General features: G+C 45.8%; 1 protein-coding gene across 12 annotated transcripts in view; it reads left to right on the forward strand.

The window, feature by feature from the left end:
* The window catches only part of nfia (nuclear factor I/A), a 167,930-nt gene extending 151,933 nt beyond the window's left edge, over nt 1-15,997 (forward strand). For 9 of the 12 annotated variants that reach the window (XM_036553865.1, XM_036553918.1, XM_036553880.1 and 6 more), the window contains 4 exons: nt 5,134-5,312; nt 6,239-6,404; nt 6,938-7,029; nt 15,841-15,997. In XM_036553865.1, coding sequence (XP_036409758.1) covers nt 5,134-5,312; nt 6,239-6,404; nt 6,938-7,029; nt 15,841-15,855 — 452 coding nt within the window. In that variant the 3' untranslated portion in view covers nt 15,856-15,997. The remainder of the gene's footprint in view (nt 1-5,133; nt 5,313-6,238; nt 6,405-6,937; nt 7,030-15,840) is intronic. The other 3 variants (XM_036553873.1, XM_036553888.1, XM_036553926.1) reach the window with 1 other exon arrangement.
* The last annotated feature ends 7,692 nt before the right edge of the window (nt 15,998-23,689 follow it).

Raw genomic sequence — 23,689 nt, forward strand, 5'->3', positions numbered from 1 at the left:
GGGGGAGCACAGTAACGTGTGATTAGGGGAAGCTAGAGTTTCACTCTGTTAGACCGTCGTATCCTGTGTCCCTGTTCCCATTCGTTGAGTACCGTTCCCCAGTTCGTTCTTCCTGATCCGTCGTCTCCAGGAACACATCTTCTGCCACGTCTCCTCATTTTTATGTTTCTCCTGGCTTTTGGGTTCGCTACAGCTGTTAACGTTAGAACAAAAACATATGTGTAATCCTCAGATTATCTTAGAAAGTTGAGATGGGTTCTCTGTCGCCTGTTTTCTTATACTCATGTGTTTTATGTAAACATTTACTCAGATGGTGTAGTTTGGGTAATCTTAATGTAGGTTTCTTGTGTTTGCCTTTAGTAGGCATTGCATTAGGCAGTACAATGTGGAGCATATGCCAATAAAGCTCTTGAAGGTTAGCTTTTTTAGAGCTGCAGTAGGCATAAATGTAAGGGTTCAGCCTAGTTTCTTCAAGTTATTGTTCCTTGTCCTGGAGTGGCATCTCCATCCTGAAAGCCTGAGAATTTGTGCAAGATATGTATTGTGACAATTAGCAAATAGTAAAGATGTCTGTTCTTACATATATTTCTTCCCTCATGTTACAGTTTCAACATACTTTACCCAGCATGCAATGGTTTACCTCACCACTACAGAAAGGTCCAAGAATGACCAATATGTCCAATCAAATAGCTCTGACAGACTCTGCAAGACTCGATTCTGTTCAAAGCTTTGAATATTGTGTGCTCTGAGTCAGTGCTCACTATCAGAGTGAATCTATCTCTCTTGACACGCCACAGTTTTATTAATTTCTTCCATCTGCTGTGAAAGAGCAGTGATAAAATCTGGGAAAAAAAGTGCACATTTGGAAGATTAGAAGCTTGATATCCAATAATATTTTGACCTAAAAAGTTAAAACCCTCTGGCGTATGGGTGAAGCAAGCAGGATTAGGTGTCTGTAAAATCTGGTATCACTGTCAGATTTTAGATTTTATATTTCACACTCACCTGAAAGCAAAAATGAGCCCCTGCATTAATCTTCATAAGTGCTGCCGGTTACTGTCTATTTTTGGGGGACAACCCAGAATGAGTGAATTTGTTGTTGCTTGATCTGACTTTAGCTCTGCCAGCCTTTATTTGGCCAGGTTATTTGTAACTGGTAAAGGCCTGTGTGGTAGAGGGTGCTAGGGGGCACTGTGCATTTTGCAGAGCACTAGAGCCATATGTATAATGAGAGCCATTGTGCTCATTGGAAACCATTTCAGCTTCCATGAGATTTCTCAACTGTCTGACATTTCAAATAATTATTTTAAAAGGCTTTAGCCTTGCCTTATCTTTACGGTTCTATGTATGACTCAGGCAACGCACAGACTACCTGTTGATGTCCAACATCTCCAAAAATTCAAAGAAATGTTTTATCACCTCTGGTATAATTTTGATAATCCGCCATCGGATTGTATATCTTCTTCAAGGGAAGTTGGCAGCGAAGAAAAAAAAAAAGGAGAAAAAAATCAGTGAACCAACGCGATTTGCAAAGTGGAACTAATCCCGCGCCTTTTATATTCCACATGCAGCCCTCATGCAGGCCGCTCACAAAGGCAACAGAGGAGCCGCTCCCGGCAGCTGTCTGAATCGGCCTCCCTTTCAACACGTCATTATCATTTACATATTTGCTGTCCCAGATATGTGTGCCCCGGTTCCCCTCAGATTAACCGTGGGGGCCACCCACCGGGAGTGTTGTAGTAAAGACCTGCCTCTCTGCAGCTCACTTTCATGTAACACCCCGTAATTATGCGCAAAAGTCATGATGGAAAGACCCCCAGCTAGAGTGGTCCAGAAGTGTCCCTGTGCTCCCGGCCGAGGGGGAGCCGTGCTGCGCGCGCTGTCCTCCCCTCCGGCTCCCCTCGGCAACGGCTCTCCCTTTCAGTGGACCTGTGGAGACTTCAGCTGCGTGAAGTGGAATAAAAGCACTCTGTTAGGCCAGCTGTGGATCGGTGGCAGGGGATACTTTGATACCCAGTGGTTTTTGATGCTGTGTTATTACTGAAACATTGCGGGGCTGTTTGAGAGCTATCACACAGGCAAATAAACAGCTGGGAGTACACAAGGCCGTGTTCAAGCTCTGCCTTTTTTTCATGCGCTGTGTAGACACTTGTGTTTTTCACACAAACACATGAAAACTCATCTCTGGTTTGTACAGAATGCTTTCTCTGTTGTTCTGAGTGGCTGCAGTGGAATGGTTGTTCAGGTCAATGGTGTGATCCCAGTGTATACTCTTATTACTGTGTCTATGGGCTACAGCTAACAGCGGTGCCTGTCCTTTCATCTCCGTGTTCAGACCTCCAACGACAAATCCAGAGCCTCTGCTGGCACCTCTTTTTGGAAAGAGAAAACCTCAACAAGTGTACCTTGTTTACAGCTCAAGTGTCATCGTATTTCTCCTTTCAAACCTGGTTTAGGTCACCTGCTTTCAAACTGCTCCTTCCATTGCATTATTCAACACGCCGTGTTAGGGGTGTAACAGTGCCTGTCGTAGGGCTCTCCTTTTTTTTTTTGAAGTAGCTCTGGAAAGCCATAGTGAATGCCAAGGTGTAGGTAACAAAGGTGATGGACCTTTCTCATCGATCAGTGTAACAGAAACGGAGGAATGCTGGCAGGTGCCAGCTGGGAATGGTGCACAGGTGTGCTCGTGAGTGGCCTGGTGCATTTGTAGAGCACAACAAATCAGAAAAGCTCTTGCGGAGTCATACGTCTTAAGCTTTCAGACTTTAGTATGGTGAAAATGGGTCTGTTTGCAATTCTTCATTTAAAAAATATACATCATTATGCAGATGAATACATGGTGGGTAAGCAAGCTATTTAAGTAATTGGAAGTCGTTCTGAAACACTTAGGTTTAGTTACCAGTAAGAATGATTTTAGGCTTTCTGTTTGACTGCAGCTATTTGTGTAATTGACGTAGGAACTCCTATGGCCACGGCGGTTTCCCCAGAACAGAGTTAATCAGTTGCCAGAGAGAGTGGGCTCTGGAATATGGCTAACAAAACAGAACAGGAAACGGAAATACAGTATTATGTTGTAGATGTCAAGTGTCTGACAGTGAGGTGTGTAGCCCAATAGAAACCCAACCCCTACCTGCAAAGATATCCAGAAGACCATTGGTAGGATCTGCTGTTACTGTCTACTGCTACACTACCATCGTGACCATCGCATCCCTTCATTGTACTGGTCCCAAGCAATCAAGCAACCTGAATTACGTGACCTGTGGCAACACCAAGTTTTCAGAGTGAACCGAAACGGTGGAAAGTTTCGATGAAAGTTAAAAAAGGCCCTTTTCTTACCATCTGCGCTGTATGGATCGTGGCGATATTGTGCCTGCATGAGCAATTTGTTTTAGTCACTTGGTGCCCTTGTTTCACCCAGGAGTTCTTAGCTGTGGTGAGAATTCAGATGCGTCCTGCATTATGAGGAGGGGTACGCTCTAGAGATCGGAAAGCTGAAGAGGAAGGGCTGCCTCAGGGTTGGGCGTGGCTGCCCGGGGCGGGGTGGGGCAGGGGATCACCAAGCGTGAGCCCTGGTTGTGGGTGCGTCACCACAGGGGTTAGCATGGCTCTGCTGCAGCCACTGCAGCAGCACCCCTCAGCACAGCGCACTGACTCAATAGGAGAGTCTGGAGGCTTCTGGGCCCTGTCAGGAGGGGAGACGATGGGTGTGTTTGGGGGGGGGGGGGTGGCTGTTCTCCCTCCCCTGTGTCTCTCCTCTCCTCTGTTCCCTCTCACACTCTAAAGTTCACATTCCTGACTTGACTTCACACAAAAGGCAGGACATGAAAAGAAACAACGAGAGAAAGGAGGAAAGAAAAGAGGAAGGGCAGAAAAAGCCATCCATTCTATTATTACTGTAAATACGATGCCTACATAGCTGCCGTAGCGTCCAGAGTTTCCAGTCACCCTCTATTGACAGAGCCATAAATCACAGCAAAGTTAAGTGAATTACTGCAGCAGGGAGCTGTGGCTTTAACAATGTTTATGTAGTATCAGCTTACCATCTCCCCTGAAAGAGAGCCCAGCGCTGATATTGGAAATGGGAGTGCGGAGTCTTATTAACTGTGCTGTAATACATCACAGCTTAAAGACCCCGCGCCTCGCGTCCTGGGCATTATACTAATAACCAATAACCGAATATTACCTCTATTAAGAGCAGCGTAATTAGATTGTGCCGGTTACAATTAAATACTTGATAAGCCTCAATCCATTAAAAGACTGTCAATCTTGGGCGCAAAACGACAGAGGCAAGGTACAGACCTGCAGTATCAATTCATTATCCCGAGCTGGAGTTTTTATCGGTTTTACATCTACTTCTTCCAAAAAATGATCATAATAAAGTATTGACCTGAGCATTTTTCCTTGGTGATTTTTCATCTACTTGACCCTGCATTGGATCTCTTCTCTTTGGGGAGAATAAGTACCAAGCTAAGGAATTGGTTCTAGTTTTGACCGAGATTCAGGAAGTAGTAAATGCAGTGGGGAGCTTGTTGTGGTTGTGGTTTGGCTTTGGAGATCTCGCTCACATTGTCCAGCAGTGGCATGAGGTGCATTGTGATCCATGAGCATCCCGTCAGTCATGCTGTGAGGTATTGCTGTCTGAGCTCGGCCTGTGTGACACAAGCCTCTCATTCTGCCTGTACTGTCTAAAACTCATCTCACACCAGTGTGCGTCTCTCTCTTCAGTGCCTATGTGCGTGTGTGCATGTGTGTGTTTGTGCGTTTGCGCGTTTATGTATGTGTGTGTTTGCACGTGTTTATGTATGTGTGTGTGTGTGTGTGTGTGTGTGTGTGTGTGTGTGTGTGTGTGTGTGTGTGTGAGAGAGAGAGAGAGTGTGTGTGTGTGTGTGTTTGCTGCCCAGTGGGAGTGTGTATTTGTGTCCCAGCTTTTCTGTTGGTGGTCTGTCCCTGCGAGTGTGTGCGTTTGTGTTTCAGTGTGCATGTGGCCCCCACAGTAGTGTCTGCTCCGAGTGTACATCACCTCGTGTTCCTGGACACCCCTGTGTGCCCCTCCTCCTCTCTGTGCTCCTCCCTGCTACACCTCCCACCCCTGCCCCTGAGTCGGCTAACCGGCACGTCTCTCTTCTTTTCCAGCGAGTCCACACGCCACGCCGTCAAGTCTCCATTTCCCGACGTCGCCAATCATCCAGCAACCCGGCTCCTACTTCTCCCACCCTGCCATCCGGTACCACCCCCAGGAGACCCTCAAGGAGTTTGTCCAACTTGTCTGCCCTGACAGTGGTCAGCAAGCTGGACAGGTGGGGTTCCTTAATGTAAGAAGGAGCATTTTACATAAGCCCTTTTTCCTCTCTTCCCCACAACCAAGTGCTATTTTCCTTTTTGCTCTGTCCACTTCCCTACATTCTTTCTCATCTGTCATTTGTTCCCTCCTCTCATCTGTCTGTCTCTTGTTCCATAACACAGACGCACACACACCAGTGTTTGCTTGCATTATGCATATGCATATATACAGTGTAATGTTGGCATATATGACTGTTTTACGTGTGTTCATGTGTGCATATCTGTGGTTGTAATATGGATGCTTGTTGGCCATGGATTCGGTGAGCAGCTCTCTGCAGTGAAGGGGCGGATGGGAATGTGTGCAGGTTTCGCTCGATGTCTGCAGTCAGATAGTTGATATATTTGTGTCTAGACACTGAATCAATACTGAGCAGAGTTTCTTAATCCACACTATTCATTTGCTCATTTAATCTGAATCTGTCTCTCTGCTTACCTGTCTCCACACACATACACACACGCACACACACACGCACACACACACACACTCGCACACGCACACACACACTCACACTCACACAACCCTGTGACGTCCATGCAGCAATTGTTAAAAGCTCATATATCAGGGAGCAGAGAGGAGACATTGCCCTGTTGTGCCCAGCCGTTGGTGTGGCCCTGACAGTTTAGAGGGAGCGTGCTGTTTTGGTAATAGATTATGAATGCCAAACTGCGCACAGCAGCAGAATTCTTTATGACCAGGAGGAGGGAAATTGCTGAGCCACTTCTCACAAACGCTCTAGCGTCTGCTGCAAACTTCTTTGGTGGTGCATGAGGGGATGCGAGCGTGTGATTGCTCCTGCAGGGTAAAGGACAGAGCAGCTTTGGGGGCAGCCCCAGGCGGGGTCGCGTGCGGAAGGTCGGTGTTAAATGCTCATCCTGTGTTCCCTCTCTCCCCTCGCAGCCCAACGGGAGCAGTCAAGGAAAGGTGCACAACCCATTCCTCCCCACGCCCATGTTGCCCCCTCCGCCGCCCCCGCCCATGGCGCGACCCGTGCCCCTGCCTGTGCCAGACTCCAAACCTCCCTCCACTTCCACGGAGGGAGGGGGCAACTCTCCCACCTCGCCAAGTGAGTATCCCGCAACTGGCTGAGTCAGACAGACCCGTGCTGAAATGGATATTTATTGCTAAATATATGGAATATGGGCAACTCCTGTCCTTCAAAGGTGGAGGGCAGCACATTCTAATTATAATCTGTCAATATGGAACCTCTTACACTTTGACTACTTTTTGAGATGGTCTGTCTGTACAAATAACTGAAGAGTTAGGTAGCTCTAATGCCAGAAGGCCCTGTGGACTTTCCAGGCCCTCTTTTGTACTTTAGGAATTATGTGAGTGCGTGTTTATACTCCACGGAGTGTTTATACAGCGTGATGTAGACTCTGTGAATGGCCTGTGTTGAATGGGGTGACTTACAAGGCCTGCCGTTTATTGCGCCGGCTCTGCGTGATTGCTCATTGCCCCAGGTGCTTTTGACCTTTTCTCACAGTCTGCGGCTCCGGTCCTGTTGATAATGATGGAGTGGGACTGACGCCCTGTGTCTGTGTCCCCCCCCCCCCCCCCCCCCACCCCGCTACCCCCCGTTCCCTCTTCCCTCTCCAGCCTACTCCACGGCCAGCACGTCCCCAGCGCAGCGGTTCGTCAGCGTTGGCCCCAGAGACCCCAGCTTTGTAAATATCCCTCAGCAGCCTCAGGTGAGCGCGCCGCACCGTCGCTCCACACCCACACAACTTGCAGGGAAACCGGCAGGCCCCTCTGCCCGTGCCCCCGTGACGCGTCCCCCGCTGCCGGGCCTCCTCCTCCTCCTCCTCCCCCGGTGGGATCTGGTTTCGCCTCTCTCCCCTCCTTTTTGGTTGAGAATGTGTAAGCCACATTAAAGGGCTGATTTATAGGTGGCATAATCAGCTTGGCCTGAGAGGCTGACAGAGGCGCACCTCCCCCCTACTCAGTGACCCCCGCTGTGATTTATCTCCGGTATCATTCGCTCGGGAAGCGCGCGGCAGAGTGCATGTTAGCGGACGGACAGGGGGGAGTCTGCGCTTCGCCCTCAGTCTCCTGCATACAGACATGTGGTTAGGACAAGAGGAAGATCAGGAGCCTGAAAATCACTCCTGTTCCAGTGCACCATGGGAAACCAAGGCACTTTCATAATGGAGGGAGGAGTGACTGACGCAATGTGAAAACTGTTGGGTTTTTACTGGGCCGTGCCGTGGGCACGTTGTGTTCTTTGTCGCAGTCGGCCTGCTTTATTGTGGGGTTCAGTTTTAGGAAGTACAGTGCAGTATGATTGAAAAGCAAAGCAGAACCCAGCTACCAGTAAATCTGATGAGAAGTGTACAGTACATAAATAAGTAATAGTGCAGCAGACAGAAGCGCAGAGTGCAAGAGTACATTCAGGCCCAATGCAGTGAGCTGGGAGCTCAGCAGTTAGTGCTGGGTGTTTGTGTGTGTGTGTGTGTGTGTGTGTGTGTGTTCACACTGGCTGTGATGACCATGTGCCGTGAGCCACTGCCAGCAGCTCCTCTGCCAGCCCTAGCTGGCCCTCCATATCTGCACACCAGTAAAGGAACATGCCTCCTCTGTTGACCTTTTGAACTCCTTCTGGAACACACTGTGCCAATCCCACACACCCATTGGTCTGGGAGGCTACCAGGCCATCTTTGCCTTTTTTTTTAATTCCCAAAATTCTTTTAGCCAATTAACGCCAGAGCATACAAATCCAAAACAGTCCTTTCCCTCTCCAGCTTTTGGCGCCTGTTGCAACACACAGCAGGCTGAACAGAAGTCACTTGTTGGGTAGTTGTGTAGGTCACTGTTTGTTCATCAAATTAACCAACACTTTAGCTGTGCAAAGGTTCCAAAGAGAGCTCAACTGTCCCTGACGGTAAGTGGACCAGGGGAATCGGTATGATGGCTCTGAGCTGAGGCAGTCTGTAGGGACAGCACTGGTGCTGTGGAGGATTCAGAGTGTACTTTGGATGTAATTTAGGGTGATAGAAGAGCACAGTCCTGAAATGCTGCAAAGTTGTTTGTCAAGCAGACTGTCAGCCAGGGCCATGTTATCAGGAAACATGGCAGGACGGCTGCATGCTGCAGGAGAGCGGGTTCCCCAGGAATGGAGGGATGCTCTGAAGCACCAGAGGAGAGAGATGGACAGAAGGCATGGAGAAGGAGATAAAAAATGGGGGCTCCACGGATGGAGAGGGAAAGGTGAAGCACCGTGGTGGAAGAGGGATAGACAGAGGAGAGGGTGTGACGAGGGCAAGAGATGTGTTGTCCGTGCTCCTCCATTTGTCTTGGCTACTTTATTGATGTTGGCTGGGAGGGGAGCTGGGTGTCAGAGCAGCGTGTCCGCGGCCTGCAGCGGGCCCCGCGTCGATTTATTGACTCTGTCACAGGCCGCAAGACACGCTTCCCCAAGAAGAATGGAGGCAGGTGTTTGTCAGGATGGCTTGGGGATGGGATGAGGCGTGAGTGGCTGTTATTATTTATTGTTTGTATTTATTTATCCTATCCCTCCCTCGCCCGCCCTCTGGTCACGTGGCTGACGAGATGCTAAGCCCTCCGTTTTGGTCTATAGATCTTGCGGTGTTTACTCCTGGGCTCTAATCTGACGTTCTCTGCATTATTAATTGGCACCGGCACTGAAGCCCAGCCACAGAATCCTCTCCCCCCCGGGCCCCGGGACGTTGCACGTCGCGCCATCGATCTCCCCTTTAGGTGCGGGCCGGCCCCTGCCTCCCACCCAACCGTCCCACTGCCCCAACCGACACCTCGTTCTGCCTGCCTGTTCGTCACCTCTCCTTGTCCTCTGGCCCAGGGAGGGGAATGGGAGGGCGGGGGGGGTTGAGGTGAACAGATCTGAGACAGGAGGTGGAATTGTGGGTAGGGGGGTGGTGGCCTTTAAGCGACGGGCATGGACGTGGCAGAGAATGGACAGGCTCCGCGTTGTGCGGGTCAGCCGGCGGCTCGGCGCTCGCCTCACTGGTGCGCCAAGAGCGACTTTACTATGGCAATATTAAAACCCGACATGAGCTCCACAGATGGACAGAGGGGGCTTGCCGCATAAAGGAGGCTCTGACCCCCCAGCAGGACGTGCCTCACAGCTCCACTTTGCCTCTTAACTGATGTAAACCTCCCTGGGGATCCGGGGACAAAAGTTACCCCACAGGGGCCGATGGAGGGGGGGAGAAGGGAGAGCGGGAGAGGGAGAGAGAGACAGGACTGTAACAGTAAACATTCCTGCCTCCTGTACCCCGGCAACAGCGGCCGGGGAGCAGTGGGGCAGTCAGGAGGGCTGATTGAGGGGAGGCTGGGTAGGGGGGGGAGTTAAAGCGGTTGGTAGAGCCCCGGGCATAAAAGAAGGGTGGTGGGTGGGTGGCACTGAGCCTGGGGGTCAAACCGTTCCAGCTGCCATGGGAGCCGCTGGCGGTTGCCCCCTGAAACAGAGAGGTTGGCACCACACAGAGGGGCCGCTACTCCCTGCCCATGGAGGAGGGGTTCTCCCAGACACCCATGCTCCAGACGGGACAGACCCCCGCCTCTGTCCTCCGCAGTTACCCTCCTTTAATCCAACAAAGGCATTCCAACACTCTCAGACGCCGGCAGAGTCTCATGGTAACTGCACACTTCAGCCCAGACAGTGCCCTCCAACCAGTTTGGGAAATTACATTACTGAAGCCCAGTTTTTTTTTTTTAGTTTTTTTTTTAATCAATGCTACCTTTTTAATGCAAAGAATATTTAAAGACCAGCTTCATACTCACTCCTACTGTTCTTTTAATTTACACAGAAAGGTGGATGTCTGTAAACTCTGGGGCGGCACAGTACATCCACGCACACGGTCTTAATTCAGTCGGCCTGAATCTGCTGAAGCGCCATTTAATGTCCTCTGTGAAGATACGATAAGAGCAGCGCATTGATTCATAAGCGGTGTTTGTTCATCAGAATGAACAGGGGAAGGAGCAGCGTTTGTGATCAGCAGTAGCAGCACGGGGAGACTCTACCCCGGGAGCGCGTGCCTTCCTCACTGCGGCATGTGACTCACACAGGCAGTAAATCGGCCCGTGGAGATGGGGAGCAGGTCTCCGGCACTCTGGGCTTTTATTCCCGCCATAAAAGCGAGCAGGGAGAGGAGATAACCGTCTGTAATTGACTCTTGTGCTTGATGTCAATTTGCTCCGAGTTAAGTGTCTGCAGTGTCTGCTTTAAATGGTAGTAATGACGGTAGTTTTAGTAGTGGTAACAGAAGTACTAATAATCATCATCATCGCGTTAATAAAAGTAACTTAAGTGCTGAATGCAGAAACTACTGGAAGAAAACAGCTGAGGAATAATTTCAGCAGTAGTTGAATGCGTATTTTTTGTAATTTGGAACTGAGTAAACATTAGTCACAACTATGAAAGCCTTTGAGAGATTAAATGGCCTTGTTCTGGACTGCGTGAAGTGTACTAGGTCTGTATTCAGTCTCCTGTCTTGAAGTGTCCACTTCAGCCTGTGGAATCTGCCTGACTTTGGCTGCTGTTCCTCTAGTAACCAGCAGGGGGCATTGGTTAGAGCGAATTGCTTGTTTTAATTACCTGAGATTAATTTAGTGGTGCTGAAATATTTTTAAAATAGTGACACTGCTCTCTCTCGCCAGTGAAGTTGTCAGAGAAGCTGTATACTGTTGGACCAGTGTTGAATTTTTTTTAGAATAATCTCTCTTTTAAGGCTGATTATTGTAATGATTTATTATTATTAGCCTATACAGTACTATCATGACTATTATTTTATTATTACCACAGGCCAGTCTCATCAGTGCCACAGCGGTAGGGGAAAGGGGTGTCGCCGATGGCTTGCTGATTTGAAATCTAAATAAATAATGTAGTAAATGTCTCCCCGTCCCTGTGGGAGCAGTAAATGGCGGGTCGGCGGTGGGGAGATGGGTTTTATAAGCAGGAATCTCTGGGCGAAGCTGGTTTGCATTACATGAGGCTGAATTCCTCTGAGATGACACTCATCTGCAGGCACTTTAGCAGAGCCCTGAGTCAGCACTTCTCCACGTGATGAGATTACTTGTTCCATTGACAGGGAGTTAAAGAAACAGCCAAAGATCCCCCTGCAGTGTGTGTGTGTGTGTGTGTGTGTGTGTGTGTGTGTGTGTGTGTGCGCGTGTGTGTGTGTGCGCGTGTGTGTGTGTGTGCGTGCGTGTGTGCGTGTGTGTGTGCGCGCGCGTGTGTGTGTGTGTATGCATGCATGTGTATGCGTATGTGTGTGTCTTCACCCCCTCCCAATCATTTAAAGCCAGTTTCACCTTGAAGGGTTTCAAAGAGGACAGTAAAGCTGATGAGGAGAAAGGCAGTCATCTATGAGGACAATGGTGTGATGTACACTTTGTACCGTTGTTGTGGTACAGAGGAGGAAGGGGAGAGAAAGCTTTGGACAGCCTGAAGAATACATTGTGATACTTGATTCTTGTTTTTATTCATAATCACAATGCAGTAGGCTGAGTCTATGGCAGATATTGATTGGATATTTTGACACAGAATCGTCAGTATGGGACACAGTACTGCCGCTGTTCCCTTGAGCGAGGTCTCTGTGTCCCACTACAAGCACAGCTGTGCTGTAAATGGATACTAGGGTTTGAAAGCAACAAATTTTAGTTCAGCTCCTTAGAGTGCAGTAATGATGGGCTTTTAAGTCATTGCCAACTAACCTGTCAATTAAAAATGTCTTCATTAGCATTGAGTCGGTGCTACAAATCTGTCACATGGATAATGCAACAGGTAGAGCAACTTCTGTGTGTGCGGCACACCGATTCAACCATGTTGGCATGGAGGGATAGACGGGGAAAGGCATAAGCTCAGGTTCCTTTCCCTTTCAAGCTGACTTCATGCCCCACACAGACCACAGCTCTTGTGTGTCCTGGGAAAGTTCCAGCTCTAAGCGAGGCAAGGCGAGTTTTCCCGGTTTTAAGCACATTTCCTCCACGATTAGAATCCAGTATGTCACGGCTCCCCCAGTGCGTCTCTCCCCTGGCAGGAGGACGGGCCCGAGAGGCCGGCTCTGGGAAGGAAAAGAATGCGTGTCTGCGTGTGAAGAATTCACCGTCCGGCTCGAAAACCGCACCGGCTCTCACGTCCCGCCACATTAAGTCCTCCACACAGAAAGGGTCCGGCGTAGCCCAGAGCAAACAGCTGCACGCTACAGCCCCTCTCGCTGTAATCCCACACCCCCCCTCATTCGCTTACCACCTCCCTTCCACAAACTCGGCCCTGGAAAACGTCCCCCTCGAAGACATGATGTAAAAGTAACAGCCCTGTGTGCAGGGAGCTGCAAATGGACGCAAACATTCTTTAGCAGTGAAATGAGTCTGTCTTTTACCAGAGAGTGACGGCATCACCTAAGCCAGTTTCAATATTTAGGGGCACCTTTGAGGAGTGAGAGGGATTTTTTTAGGCAAGGAGAGGCTGGTGGTGTGCTGGAAAGGGTAACGCTCAGACTAGAGCTGCACAGAGGGTCTGGTTTCACTTGGGTTGGGAGGGGGGGGTGTAATCATGAAACCACAGAAAAGAAGCATATATTTCTTTTTACCGTCGTTCAGAAGGAGGCAGAAGGAGTAAGGTTTTGTGGTTTTACGTCTCATTTTCCCAGCTGTGAAGGACATCACAGGGCGAGGGACAGAGAGAGGAGGGGAGAGGGAGGAATGAAGTATAGCCTTTGTAACGCATGCGGTCGTCCCTCTGCCGGGTTGTTTTCCTTTTTTTCAGACCGCGAAATAAAAACAATGTTCCTTTTTCTTTTCTTCCTTCACGTGGACCGCTTAAGTGTATTGTTCTATCCACCTCTCCTTTTCTCGTGTGTTTATCGTGTGGTGGCACTTAGTCAGGCACTTAGTCACTCGTTTAGTGTCCCAGAAAGGCAGGGTCCCAAGCGATCCGCACGGGAGTGTGGTGCCACCGTGCCACCAGGTCAGACACACAGTTCCGTGCATCACAGGGGGGTTGAAGGACAAAGCCACTGTCAGACATTCCTGTGGGCGAGAAACTCACCACAGCATAACGGCTACTGGAACAGAGGGCATTACGGAGTGAGGACCACATGGGGCGGCTGGGATCCCTCTGGTTCTGCTTACTGCCATGTTATCCATAATCAAGCGCCAGCTCCACATCTGCATGGGCTCTCTCTGAAACCACTCTGGGCTCCCACACTGTATCACTGTGTCACACGCCCCGCTGGGCCTCTATTTTCTCCACAACAAAAAACAAATGGAACTGAGCGGAGTCACAATTGCATTACAACACAGGCAATCCAAAGCGTGTGAGTACAAAGGCTTTGTTGTTGTTTGGAAAGGACAATTCCATGTTAGATAGTATGTGTTTAAGATATGTGTTACTCTCAGATGCATGTCTGGGTGTTAGTGTCAGAGCAGGATGATCTGGTGTGGAATGAAACTGACATGCATGTTGTGGAAAGAGAAACACTGCAGCAGCAAACTTCAAATCCCCTCTCGTTACAACCGCCTGGAAGATGCCTCCATTGCTCCCTTCCCCTCTCTTTCTTTCTCTCCCTCCCTCTCTCCCTCTCTCTCTCTGTCTCTCTCTCTCTCTCTCTCTGGGTGTGTATTTCAGGAGGGCCTATGATACAGTGGGTCTGTGATGTGTATCTCCCAGCACAGTATCTGCAGTCTAAATCACAGCTGTCAGCACACCCCGCCGTGTCGTAACATAACCCCACTGTCCGCACGGCTACAGGGGAAATGTGGGAGACAACCTCACACAGCCACTCTCTCCGTCTGCAGAATCCCTTCTCGAAAAGTCGTCTCAGGACAAGAGGGAGGGAGGGGGGGAAGAAAAGTTTGAAAGCCTATGAGCCAGTAGACAAAGACACAAGGAAGCTGCACTGCGCCGAACCAGAAAGTCCAGAGTCAGCAACTTCTATTGATTAAAAACTAACCTTAGAGTTTCTCCGCTGCGCTTGTGGCGAGCAATAGAATTTAAACGAGTCATGAGTCTGAGCAGGAGTGCGCTGTAGACAACCAACCTGCTGGAGCGGATTTAGTCTTCTGTTTCATTCATTTATCATTATCAATCCTCCCCCTTTCTTTAATTTTGTATTTTTTCTTTTCAGTTTGTTTTTATTTTTAATGTTTTGTTCATTTCTTAGTCCAGATATTTTTTCTCTTTAATTTGCTATTCTTTTAAGCGTTTCAAGTCTGTCATGTGGTCTTGATAGTCCTAAAACAAGAGAAGCTTTAGGGTGGGGGTAAGGCCATAATTCTCATCAGCCCAAATGTTTTCCCAGGCACACCAAACAGTTAGTGTGCATTGAGGAGTTGAAAACGGTAATTGAACCATTGTCTACATTTCAAGGGGGTTGGCGGCTAAGTTTTTTGGGATTAATTAAGCTCAGTACCGGATTGGTGGAGAGAGAGTGTGTGGGGAGGGGGGGGAGGGTGGGAGGTAGGAGGAGTGTGAGGTTGGGTGCGGGGGGTTATAGCTCAGAATCAATAGCACTATGTGTTTGCAGCACAGGCTGCGCTAACAGAACAGTGAGAGGAGAGAGCGGGACGAAGAGAAGAAGAGGGAAAGAGAGGGGGATACGGAGAGAAGGGGAGAGGGAGAGAGAGCGGGATGCAGGAGGCACGGCCTGGTCTTGCTAATGATAGTCACGTCTACGGCTGTCTGGTTGTCCCTAGCAACGAGACATGATGTAACACCAGGATGAACTTGAACTTGGAGGGAGGAGGGAAGTTGAGAAGGGAGGGGGGAGGGGGGAGGGGTGGACGCTTGCTCGCTCGCTGGAAACGTGAACAATGGAGCAGAGCAATCAATAAGCCCATTTCACTGAAGGATTACAGAGGTGCGGCAGGCTAACCTTGCCCGCCAGGCACTTTAGTGAATAGTCAGGAGTGTGAAGAACCCTCTGTCTCCTGTTGAAAAAAGTGATTGGTGAAACATTGCAGAGCCGAAGGTATGCAGTAGCAGGCAGGCCGAGGGAAGGAGGGTACGGCAGCTGGAAAAAGGGCAGCCCCTACTGCCCAGTGGACGCAATACAGGAAGAGGGGGTGGCCAAGAGGGGCCAGCTTAGGGGGCCTGCTTCAGCTGTCTGCTCCTCCTCAAGCAGTGAGTTTGACCTGACAGAGGGAGCACAGCGCGTAGATGCCCAGTCAGCGCTCCGTGTGTTCAGATACAAGCAGAAGATACTCTTTTACCCTCTCAGTGTGAGGGTGGGGGGGGGGGGGGGGGGGGGGGGCTTTAATTTATTGCATTAAAATTATTTAATTTATTTTTTAAATTATAGTTTGTACAAAAGGTTCTGTGACTGTCCCACTGGGGAAACATTAAGCACAGATGCTTTAAGAGGTTTCATAATCACAAATCTTTTCAGCTGAGTAGCAGCAAGTTTGCCAGTTTTAGTTGCAACATTTGACATGACTTAATCTCCCGCGTCCCTACAGTAGGTCAACTGTGCATCAGTGTCTGCAGTGAGACGAACTCGCTCTTTCTTCTCTTGTGTTTGCAGTGGTACCTGGGCTAAAGACTCCAGACTCTCACCGCCCGCTCGACAGACCACTTGACCCCCGCTGTCTCCCCTGAGTGCAACCTGCAAACCTGTACACCTGTCTGACAGAGAGGAGCCGCCCGCCGACCCCCCCAACACACACCTGCACCTGAGAGAAGCATGGCTACAGCAGAACAAGAGGAATCTGCACACACCAATACACACATATACTATATACCTATATAGCCCATATATATTTATGTATATGTATGGTTTATATATCTATATTTATATATGGGAGCTGTCTTTCTCTGTTGGAAGTCCTTATTGGAGCACCATGAGAGAGTTTTATTTTTGTCGTTGTTTTGTTTTTCCCTGGAGAAGCGCACATGTTTTGTTCTTAGTGTCACCCATTCTGGCGGAAGGGAGCAACACAGTGTGACCTGATCGAAGAGCTTCCCTCCACCTTTCATTGTAGCTGGTCTTAAACAGGTCGACTTCAGTTGCACGCAAAGCTGTGCGTCAATATATGTATACATAAATGTCTGTGTATATATAGCTCTGGGTTTTGGTCCCCAAAAGAGTGGAAGGTCTATTTTTTTTTCTTTTATTTGATCTGATTATATATTTTTTTTTTGTTGTTGCTCTGGTTCGGGGGCTCATGAATGTGGAGGTTTTACCTGGGTCAGATACCACCAGCTAAAACCTCTCTCAGGGCCCTACCGTCTCCTCCAGACAGGACTCCGTCTTTTTCACTGATACTGTTGGTGGTAAGCAGAGAGTCAGGAAGTCTTCTCATCTGAGCTTTCCAGGGACATATCACAGTGCAAAGTGGAGAACAACTGACAACAATCACAAACTGTCTTCTGTAGAACTTTGGGGGCAGGGGGTGAGGAGGGAGAGGGGGGGTCCTGATGTTTTGATATGATCAATCGTGAGAAAAAAAAAGAACTCAAAGATGTGAAAGTGAGTTTTAATGGGAGGTTTTAAGAAAACTTCCCCTGTCTTGGAGGCATGTTCATGTTTCATTTTATAAGGAAATAATTTCAATTACTACCAGCAACCCCTCCAAAAGGTCTGTACAATGTAAAGGGCGGATAGATGGTCTGTTTCTCCATTAAAAAAAACTGAGAAGACAGGCATCGGCGACTAAAGGCAAACAGTGGAATATTGACATGAGGAAAGTGCAATTTCGTTGGATAGCTGTTGGATAGTTAAATATCTTTGTAAGATAGATATTGTTGAAACGATTGTTGAAAAGTATATATATATATATTTTTCTTCCTAGTCCATTCACACCTCCGGGACTCTAAAATATCGGGGTACAAAAAATATGTGAAAGCTAGAATCATAGCCTTGTGAGAAATAAGGGGAGCTGTATTTGCTTTTTACGCTGTTTTTTTATTTGTTTGTTTGTTCATCTTGTAAATTGATTGGTATTGTATGACAAATCTCCCTTTAAGAAATATGACCAGTTAAACAATCAATTTTGAAACCATTTCTCGCCGCTTTTTAAACTGTTACTATGTTAGTTCTTTTTTGGAAAAGCTGCGTCAATTTCTTTTTAACAAAGCACATAATTTGGGAAAAATCTAGTCATATTCATTTCTCATGAGGCAGTATCAAGAGCATACAGTGTCAACAGATCTGAAATGTATTAAGGGTTGTTTTTCTCAAAACAAATGGCCGATTGGCTTTCTGTTGGAAAAGGTCATCTCAGACAGGCGTCCAAGCTTTGGTCAGAGCGTGGATTAGAGAGGCCGGCTTTAAGCCTTCTTCATTCTGAAGCACTTACCGTCTGCAATAGGTTCACAGGCTGTGAGTCTGTAGCGTACAAGGGGTGAACATTGGACTCAGACTGAAAGGAAAAAGGAAAAAAGGACCTCCTCTGAATACAATATAAAAAACGTGAATATCACATTGGACAAGACCTGCAACCAGACGGCGAAGCTTTTCAGCCGCTTCGCATGCAACTTACTATTTTATGATTTTGGTTTTGTTCTTTGTTTCCTATAATATACATATATTTACACTTATGACCGACTCATCCTCCGTCGATCAAAAATGAATAAAAACAAAAAAAGTAAAAAAAAATCTGCATGTTATAGTGTTAGTGACAAATTTTTACATAGATTATGTAGACATAAAGTAGTGTGAATAAAGACACAATATTGTAATCCCAAGATCAGGCACTTGCCAATAGACTATATTTGTTTGGCCCCTGAATAAAGGGTTTTTTTTACTGCTGTCCTTCACAATGAACCAGCTCAATGTCTTTCAGACTCCTCTTCGCTTCTCATCGTTTCCTTATTTTTTTCCTCTCTCTCTTTTGTTCCCTTTGAAAAGATCAAATTTTTAAACAAGTATATTTCTTTTTATGTTCTCAAATTGCACGAAACAATTGTTCCTCATCAATGTGCCTTGAGCGATGGTCTAGTCCTGAGTTGTTGCACAAGTTCCAATGTGGAGAATTTCATTTTTCTTGAGTTCTTTCTATTCCACCCCACCTCCCATCGTGTAGGAAACTGAAGTGAATAAAATTGTACAATTCTATGACTAATACTAAAAATGAGAATAGTAATTATGATTATAATGATAACACAGCATTACTCTCAGCCATGAATGCGTCTCAGGCCCGTATGTTGATGACAGTGCATTGCTAGTTCTGATGCAACATCCCAGTACTGTGTCTGTACAAGACCCTAAACACGGTCTCCGTCTTGTACTGCTGTTAAACCAGGCCAGTGTCAATCATCAAGATATGGCCCCCTGTTTGGTGTACAGTGAATAGGAGTAGGCTCTTAGGTTCTTAGTGTCCTGTAGATAGTTGTTTGACACCTCCATCCCCAAATCCTTTATATGTTGATGCTAGTATATTGATATTTATGGATGTTGCTGCAATTTCTAAATGGAAACTACTTTTGTTGTTTTGGAGTCTTCCTGTTTTTGTTCCCAGAAAAGATTAAGGAAAAAAAATATGCAATACCTGCTTGCACTCATGTAGACATACACTAGTCACTTCTTTTTTTTTTTGTTTGTTTTGTTTTTGTTTTAACCAAAGTCATTGCAGCGTCAGACTGGCTGATTCGGTGGGTGTCAGTCCGGGTGCCTGCAGGAGAGCCTGACATGGGCGTATAGAGCCCGTTCAGCCTCGTTTGGGTGTTTTACTTTCATTTTTATTTGGCATTCTGAGAAAGCAGTAAATATTTTAGAGTTTTCTCTCTCTGTTGGTCACAAGCAAGCCTTAAACAAGTCACCTTCCTCTCTGTCACAGACCCACAACCATTTTTTGACATATTAAAATATATCACATTCAGGAGAAAATGAAAAGAAAAAGCCCATTTTATATGTACATTTTGACAGACTTCCAAGTTATATGAATTGTTTACCTATGATCTCTATTGCATTTACCATGGAAAAAAAAACATGTAGAGTATGGGGATTGTTTTCCTAGGTGTCTGATGTGATGGTTTAGTAGTTACACTTGTGTGGGTTGTGTGTTTTTAGTGTGAGTTTCTGTTTTGTCATTGTACTTGCCTACCCTTTAGCATTGAGTTGGGCATTATTTTCTTAATTATCTGCACTAAATATGAAATAAATGACAACAATAGTGAGAATATTAAGAAAAAAAAAACAGGTTCCAGGGCTTAAGAGCAAAGGGAAACATGAATTGCACGGACATTTTTTGTCACAAAACCTTGTTTTGAGCAGCCTAGCATCTAATCAGCAAGATTTGGCTGTGTGTGTGTAAGATACGACAAAATTGCACCCTTTTTAAAGAAAGAAAAAAAAAGAAAAATAAGAATATTAAAGCAATAGTTTGGGCAGTCTGTTTTTGTTTTTGATGTGTGTGTAAATTAGCTGTGGGTACAAAAGTGGAGACGACACAGAAAGAGACGAAAAGCAAATACCTAAACAATGGAAAAGACAAGTGTCACAAGCAGGGTGAAAGAGCCTAACAGTGTGGAAGACGTGTTGTTTGTATGTTGTATAGTTTTATTAATTACACTGATTTTAAAGCTGCCCTATTTTATAATGCAGGACTTTTGTAACATTGATTAAATGAGGAAAAAATAGTGTTGTGAATTTTATGATTGTTTGTATTAAGGCCACATTAATAGAATTGATTTTGTTTGTTCTCTGGGAACTGGATTTAAGTTGAAAACTTTCCTGTTTCCTTTTTTCATTTTGTTTTTTTTTTTCTTTTTTGTATGTATTTAAGTACTTTTTCTTTCTCTTTTTGATGGTATAGCGTATTCCTATACTTAAAAAGTATAGGATGTTGAGGACAAAATACCCATTGTAAATGGATGTTACAAGTATGCTGTATGTTTTGAAGGTTATTTGTTGCATCAGTATTGATGAAGCTACATCTAGGTAATTCTGAGGAAATTGGCTAAAGGAGAGAGCGTTTTTTATGCATTTTAAAATTAGTTTAGGCAGAAGACAATGACATAGACAGCCAAAGGATGCCCCTATTATAAATGCATCTAGGCATCTTTTTTGTGTTCACCATTCCATACAGGAAAAATAAACAGCTTGATATGCAACATGATTCTTTTTCTTTTCAACATATTTCTCCCCAGAACCCCCCACCCCCCCCCCCCCCCCCCCCCACACACACACACTCAGTGTTCCAGCAACCTGGGGTCCGGTCTCTAAAGCTCCCCAGGTTACTGTGTCTAGCTGCACACCCCATTTTAGGCCTCACGTTGCCTTTGACCGTCCATTCAACTCAGCCCAATAGATAAGCCATCACATAGGCTCTGCTGAGATTTCCTGCCAGTGCTGTCTGTGCAGTGGTTAATTGTGAAGACTTCTTTTGGAAACTTTTTTTTCTTTTCAGGACACTCAAATAGAGGTTTGTTTGTGCTCTCCACTTGACCCAGAGAGTGCCCACCACAGCCAGTACAGGTGTGGCTGGATACTTGGAGAGGGAAATGTTATATATCTGCATTGTAAGATCGCATACACAGAGGGACTTAACAATAACAGTCACCAGGGGAAACCAGATCTGTCTGGGACACTTCAGAATTCTTAACTAATGGAGTAATTATGGTTTGTCTGAGAGTCAACTAGAAAAGAATGTGGAATGCAACCACACATACAATATGCAAACAAATTTCGTGAAATAAGAATGCTCAGGTTCACTATCTCTGGCATCTGGCATATCAATTATTAACATTTAATACAACAAAAAAGGTTTTGGAGTAAACTGTTAAATTAATTAAAACTTCATTGAATATTGAATCCTTATGCAATGACTGACAATGGCATCAGCAGTAGAGCCCACCAGCTCACCAGTAAATCTGGGCCTGGACATTCCACAGACTCCCAGCGTGTCTACCCCCTGTCCATCCAAGCATTTTAATAGGATTTCAAACTATGCTACAGTATTAATGTGTCTCAATGAACAAAATATGCGTCCTTACGCAGACAATATAAACATTCATTAGTTTTTAACTAAATCCCAGCTAGTCTTTTACGCGCTGTGATGGCGCAAATTTCATTTTATGAGATTTTCTTTCACACCATTTTTGTGTTTTTTTTTTTTTTTACTCTGAACATTTTCGCCAAACACCCCCTAATTTGTGCCCAAGCGAAACTGTAAACCTGGCCACATTACTGTTGAAAGGAGGGCAGACGGGGCCCACACGTTTTGCAGGCAACGTCTTCCATGTTCCTCCTCTGACCCCTCTCCCCACTTTGGGTCATGTGACCCAGACGCCAGCACCGTTTCGGACTGATGGCCAAATGCATTAAGACTAACTTGCACTCGGATGTGTGGGTCACATGACGGCAAGAGCAGTGGCAAAAAAAAGCCCAGGTGCAGCCAAGGGAGCAGGGTGCAAGGCTGCAAAGCCAGGGAACTCAAAAAGAGACTGCCTGAGAACCATATTAGCACTAGGGAGTCCCTCGTTATTGTTAAACCATTATTTTATATATTTTTTTTGAGGTTTCTTGAATTCATTCGGCAGACAACAGAATACAGCAATGTGGTGGAGTCCATTCCTTGATGTTAAACTATAGGTCTGAGTATGGTGTGATTTTTTTTGAACTGCCAAGAGATGCATCAGCCAAGCCATATCAACTAAATGATTGGATTGAGAAGCAGAGAGGTTTTCAATAAGGGGGATGCAGCTTTGAAAGGTTGTTCTTTTGCTCATTACCTGAATTAAAATACTTACCAGGTTCATGTGCTGTAGGTGGGTCCATAGGTTGAGTGGAGGGGAATCACAGTATTCCCCCTCTCCCTCTTTCTCTTTCTCTTTCTCTCTCTCCATAGCTTCCCTGAATATTCATAGGATTTGGTAGCATATTATTGTCAGTTTCCTGACTTGAAAATGTTTATTTGTATTTTGACCACCGTCTGAAGAATTCTGCCACTCTAATAGGAAACAGGGTTGAATGAAGGCCAGACTTTGCCACTGCATATAAAAGGCCTTTGTTGTGTTTTGTTTGTCCAAATTCTTGTGGGCACTACTGGCCTAGAGATATTCCCTCACCCCTTTACCCCTGAGATTAAAGACTGAGATACAAAAAAAGACAGCAGAGCATGGAACAAATGGTTTGTAATGGTGATGGCAGAATTATTCAGGGTGCAACCAGGGTATTGTTGCTTGATCACAAACATGCAAAGCATATATGTGTGTGTGTGTGTATATGCACACACACACACACATTTGTGTGTGAAGCATAACCAATGGAAGAAACAGGTGTTTACCATTGGTGTGATATGTGTTTTTAAATGGTGTCTGGTATGAATACAGCAGCAAACTTGTATGAAGAGCTTCAATGACACCTGAACTGAGACAGATCTGAGATTCAGCAGAATTCATTTTTTTGGTTCCCGTTTTTATGTGCAACCTCCACATTGGAAATAACACGCATAATGATAATACTCACTTTTTCAAAGTTGTTTGGCTTTGGATGTTCTGGATATGCATGTGGAGTTTTCAGTGATCTGAATAGATATTTAATGTTTGGCCTTTTAATGCCATAATTGCGGCGTTGCTGGACTGAAAGGACAACCAAGAAAAATGGCCATTCACATTGTTTCTAGTGCACAGTGAGTGGAATCACAGCAAAGTGACAGAACTGTTTGGATGGCTTTTTAAAAACACGAAAGGGTGATTTGGTGTGAAGGCAGGTAACATTGAAGCTGTTCCCTAGCACTCAACTGTAATGCAAACAGTGTCACCAATTCTTTGAGAGGAAGTTTACCCTTCTATTGCAAAACCATTACATGGTGCTAATTCAGGCTGGTTAAAAGGAAGACAAACTGAAATTGTGACAATTTGGACTCATTATTCTGCTTTCTGACAGCATATACAGCATAGCAGTTTAATCTGCATGAGAACTATGCACTAATCAAATATATGTAAATGTATATATATATAACATATAAATATATATGTAATATATATATATATGTTCTGAAATGGCTAACTTTGGTATCTACTTTGTTAACTTCAGCCTTTGCCTTCTTTTATGGTCAGTGTTTTTTCGATATTCCAGCTTAAGGACAGAACAAATTATATGGAAATCAAAAAATATGAGAATAAAAAACAAACCAGCATATTACCTGATATATTAAAAAAGAACAGATGTAGTGCCTGTGATTATACTGTATTATACTGCTCTTCTGAATAATGAATATTGTTTGTTATTGTTTAAATTTCTCAACACCGGTAGCCTTTGCTGTCTGTCAGACCCTTCTGATTATAGCTGATGTACAATAACCATAAGATATAACTGCATGCTCTTCCATAATCGCCTAGTAAGCTGTTATGAATATTACTAAAAAAACTACAAAAAAACACGAACGTTATGTTAGTCTTTTATTCCTCCAAACACCAAAACGTCTCCC

The sequence above is a fragment of the Megalops cyprinoides genome, chromosome 2, assembly GCF_013368585.1.
Source record: "Megalops cyprinoides isolate fMegCyp1 chromosome 2, fMegCyp1.pri, whole genome shotgun sequence".
Taxonomy (NCBI): Eukaryota; Metazoa; Chordata; class Actinopteri; order Elopiformes; family Megalopidae; genus Megalops; species Megalops cyprinoides.